We start from the raw sequence: 4,299 nt of genomic DNA on the forward strand, positions 1-4,299 counted from the left end.
ACACACACACACACACACACATACACACATATATTAATTAAATAAATAGTGATGTCACTGAAAGGAAACAAACACAAAATTGAGGGCTTGTTTATTTATATCCTGCCTTATGCAAAAGGAATTTCAGTTGGCTATCATTTCCAATTTCCACTTAAGCTTAAAAAATCCTACATAATCAGAAATTATTCTGAAATCATATATTATACAAGTCAATAAAAATCCCAATAATAAAATACTAATGTGAGGCTACGATTGTGGTAGAAGTCCATCTAATGTTAAGAAACAAACAACTGAATGATGAAAGAAAAACATCCTTTTTAAAATACGGTGTTCTTTCCTTCTTCAATAAACCTCCTCTATAATGTGGGGAGGGAAAGATATGCTATTGGGAGTCTACCTCTATTGCATAAAAGGTCATATACCTTGAGGGTGGTCTTTTCTTCAATGCTGGAGTAGATAACAATATGTCCTTCCCAAGATATAGCCAAATTAGGAATGGTCAGGAACAGAGAACTCTCACAAGGTGGTCGTAAAGTCCTCATGTACTGACCTTTCTGAATGGTATGTATAATCACCGTTCCATCCTACACACAGAATATATCAGAAAATGAAAAAGACAAAGAAAAACAACAGCAAAAAGGAATAAAAGTAGAGTGGGCCAGATAAAGAAATGTGGGAAAGGAACCAAGAACATGATTATTCCATCAAGGATATATGCACCTTAGGAAAAATTCCAACTTCGAAATTTCAAATAGTATTTTATTTCCTAGAATGCCCTCTTCCCTTAAATAATAAAATGAATAAAATACCAAAATGGCATTCAGCTTTTTATTTTGCAAGGTCTATTTTACTTTTGCAAAGTCCTATACAAATATGGTATAACATTTCTATACTTTTATCAATTCCTCTGAAAAACATTTTAGTTATAAATGTTGGTAATAAATTTGTAGATAAATTAATAAGCATTTCTTAAAGGTGAAATCTTACCCTTGATCCCGACACTGCCATGTCTAGCTCAGTGCTGATGCCGACACTCAATACCTCATCGGTGTGTCCATAAAGAATCTGAAAAGGTTTAGATGCTAAGCCCACAGGAACACCTCCCTAATAATAAAAGAGAAAAGCAAAGGTAAAGGTGATTTCTTGTTTCCTGTTTTTCATAAGGTTTATATTGCATTTAAACCTTCTAATCACAAACTAACATTGCAACTGGTTACAACCACTGAGTCTATTCATAATAGTACTCATTCTTACATTTCTACTTGGATTTCTGAATTATTCTCCATCTCAAAAACTTAACTAAGCTCAAAACTTTAACATAAATTGTTGCAGTGTTGACAGTCTTGGATTAATTTTTCCAAGTATGTTATTTCTCCTTTTAATCTACAGATTTATTCTTCCTTAACTTCAAGTAAACTTTTTGTGTTATAACTCTGAATAACTTTATTTTTTTGAGACAGGGTCTCATTCTGTTGCCCAGGATGGAGTACAGTGGCATGAACATGGTTCATTGTAGCCTCGACCTCCTGGACTCAAGTGATCCTCCCACCTTAGCCTCCCTGAGTAGCTGGGACCACAGGAATGTACCACCATGCCTGGCTAATTTTTAAAAATTTTTTGTAGAGATGAGGGTCTTGCCATGTTGCCCAGGCTGGTCTTGAACTCCGGGACTCAAGCAATCCTTCCGCCTCAGCCTCCCAAGGTGCTGGGATTACAGGCATGAGCCACCATGCCTGGCTGAATAATGTTTCCATTTATTGGGATCGCTGCTTCAGGGACATCAATTTTCTTTATGCTGACTGTCTTTGATTTTTATAGCTATCATTCTTTCTCTTACTGCTTTAAAGTTACTTTTATATTGGCATTCACTTTGATTACATCTTTTTTTTCCATGCTACTAATTTCATTTGCAGCCACATCAAATCTCTTCCTTGCAGTTTCTGCTTTAGGTTTGTTTGCATTTGTAATGGTATTTTTTTATAGGTCTTGGCTGCAGCCCTTTGAAAAAACATTTGTGAGTACAGAGTAGGTATATATATTTACGGGGCATGTAATGGTATTGGTTTTAATCTCAGCTTGATTCTTCTGCAACCTTTGTTTTCATCTTATAATGCTATTTTATCATTTCATCTTTGATCTTCCATTTTATTGAACTGCCATTCTTATGTTTTCCTAATAACACAATTGTATTGCAAAAATTGCTCTCTGAGTCATCTTCCAGAAGAAAGACTCTTTCTTCATGTCTTTAGCATGCTTTGTCTTTAGCATACACATTTGTATGTTATTTGTTTTATTTGAATAGTTGCTATTTGTATTTGTGATTATCCTAGACAACTCTGCCCAGACCTTCTACCTGTTTCATGCAGTGTGCATTAATTCCCCTTGAAACTCTGCTACCTGTGACACATTTGTCTTCCCCTGTGAGTATCAGTCTGAGTGCTTAGTGCACTATATTTAACTTTTAAAACTCAGGTAACTCCTTATGGAAGTAATTCCAGTTCTAGAGAAAGAGGAGCCCTTCCTAAATTTATTTGGTAAAGACTGCATATCCCCATACTAAACATGATAAAGACAGAACAAAAATATCTATTTTACTTAAGAGTAGAGAAATCATTAAAGTACTAGCTAATAAGATATATCAGTAAAGTGTTAATAACAATATACCATAAATTATGTGGGTTTATTATAAAAATTCAAGGATGGTTCAAACCTAGGAAATTTCTCAACATACATAATACATTACATCAAGAAAAGGTAAAAGAAAAACTATAAATAAGATAAATGGGGAAAAACAGCTGTAAATAACATTTTTGGAAATATAAAATTAGAACATGGACTGTGGATTAGCTAATGGTATTTTATAAATGTTAAGCATTCTGATTTTGGTAACTTTGCTGGGTTTATGTACAAGATTGTCTTTGTTCTTAGAAAATACACACTGACCTATTTAGGGGTATAGGCATATGATATCTCCAACTTTTAAATGGTTAAACAAAATAAGATGTTGTAAGAGGGAGATACTAAAAGAGACTGCTAAGACACATGATACAAAATATACTACTTTTGCAAATTTTTTACAAGTTTGAAATTTCATTAAAACTATAAAGTTACCAAAAGAAAAAAATAATGGCAGTGTTTTCACTTAAATGTGAAAAACACAACTAGTGAAACCTAACAGCAAACACTATACTAAATGGTAACATTGGGAAGGCATTTTTATCAAAATTAGATAAAGGCGGGGATGCTCACTATAATTTTGCTTACCTTATTGTATTAGCTAATAATGTAATATGGTAAGAAAATGAAATAATTAGTATATTAGAAAAGATAAAGTAAATCACTTTTATTTTCAGATCACATGATTGTATTATCTACCTTATCTTATTTTCAGGAAATCCAAGAAATACTAATAACCATGAGAGTTGATAAGAGGATTTGGCAAAGTAATTGGATATAAGAAAATTGTACAGAAATCAGTCAAATCACTATATAGCTTTTCTTTATATTAACAATAATCAGAAACAAAAATGATTTTTAAAACCCCACTAAAAATAGTAATAGAAAACATGATAATTTGAAGTAAGTATCACAAGGTATAGGATCTAAATGAAAAAGAAAGAAATTTTATCAAAGGACATAAAAAGGACATGAAACAAACATGGAAAGACACTTCCTATTTCTGTAAATAAATAACTATAAAAATATACCAAATTATCGGGAGGCCGAGGTGGGCAGATCGTTTGAGCCCAGGAGTTCGAGACCATCCTGGGTAACATGGCAGAGACAATCATTTTGTCTCACTAAAAATACAAAAACCAGCCAGGCGTGGTGTTGCATGCCTGGAGTCCCAGCTACTTGGGAGGCTGAGAAGTGAGGATTGCTTGAGCCTTGGAGGTCAAGCCTGCAATGAGCCATGATTGTGCCACTGCACTCCAGCATGGATGACAGAGTGAGACTCTACCTCAAAAACAAACAAACAAAAAACAAAACAAAATCCCAAACCAAATTAACACATAAATTGAATACAATTTCAGTAAGACTAAAATGGAGTTTTTTTTTTTTTTTTAAAAAGAGGGTATGGGGCCGGACGCAGTGGCTCACGCCTGTAATCCCAGTGCTTTGGGGGGGTCGAGGCAGGCGGATCATGAGGTCAAGAGTTCGAGACCGTCCTGGCCAACATAGTGAAACCTTGTCTCTACTAAAAATACAAAAATTAGTTGGGCGTGGTAGTGTGCGCTTGTAGTCCCAGCTACTGGGGAGACTGAGGCAGGAGAATCGCTTGAACCCAGGAGGTGGAGG

General features: G+C 34.6%; 1 protein-coding gene across 1 annotated transcript in view; it reads right to left on the reverse strand.

Annotated features, from left to right (window-relative positions):
* NBEAL1 (neurobeachin-like 1) overlaps nucleotides 1-4,299 on the reverse strand; it is a 206,959-nt gene that overhangs the window by 8,136 nt on the left and 194,524 nt on the right. The window contains exons 51-52 of the mRNA XM_011949999.1: nucleotides 988-1,104; nucleotides 423-584 (exon numbers count right to left, since the gene is read on the reverse strand). Of these exons, the coding sequence (XP_011805389.1) occupies nucleotides 423-584; nucleotides 988-1,104 (279 nt within the window). The remainder of the gene's footprint in view (nucleotides 1-422; nucleotides 585-987; nucleotides 1,105-4,299) is intronic.

This window comes from Colobus angolensis, unplaced genomic scaffold (genome assembly GCF_000951035.1).
Source record: "Colobus angolensis palliatus isolate OR3802 unplaced genomic scaffold, Cang.pa_1.0 Scaffold30, whole genome shotgun sequence".
In the NCBI taxonomy this organism is placed as follows: domain Eukaryota; kingdom Metazoa; phylum Chordata; class Mammalia; order Primates; family Cercopithecidae; genus Colobus; species Colobus angolensis.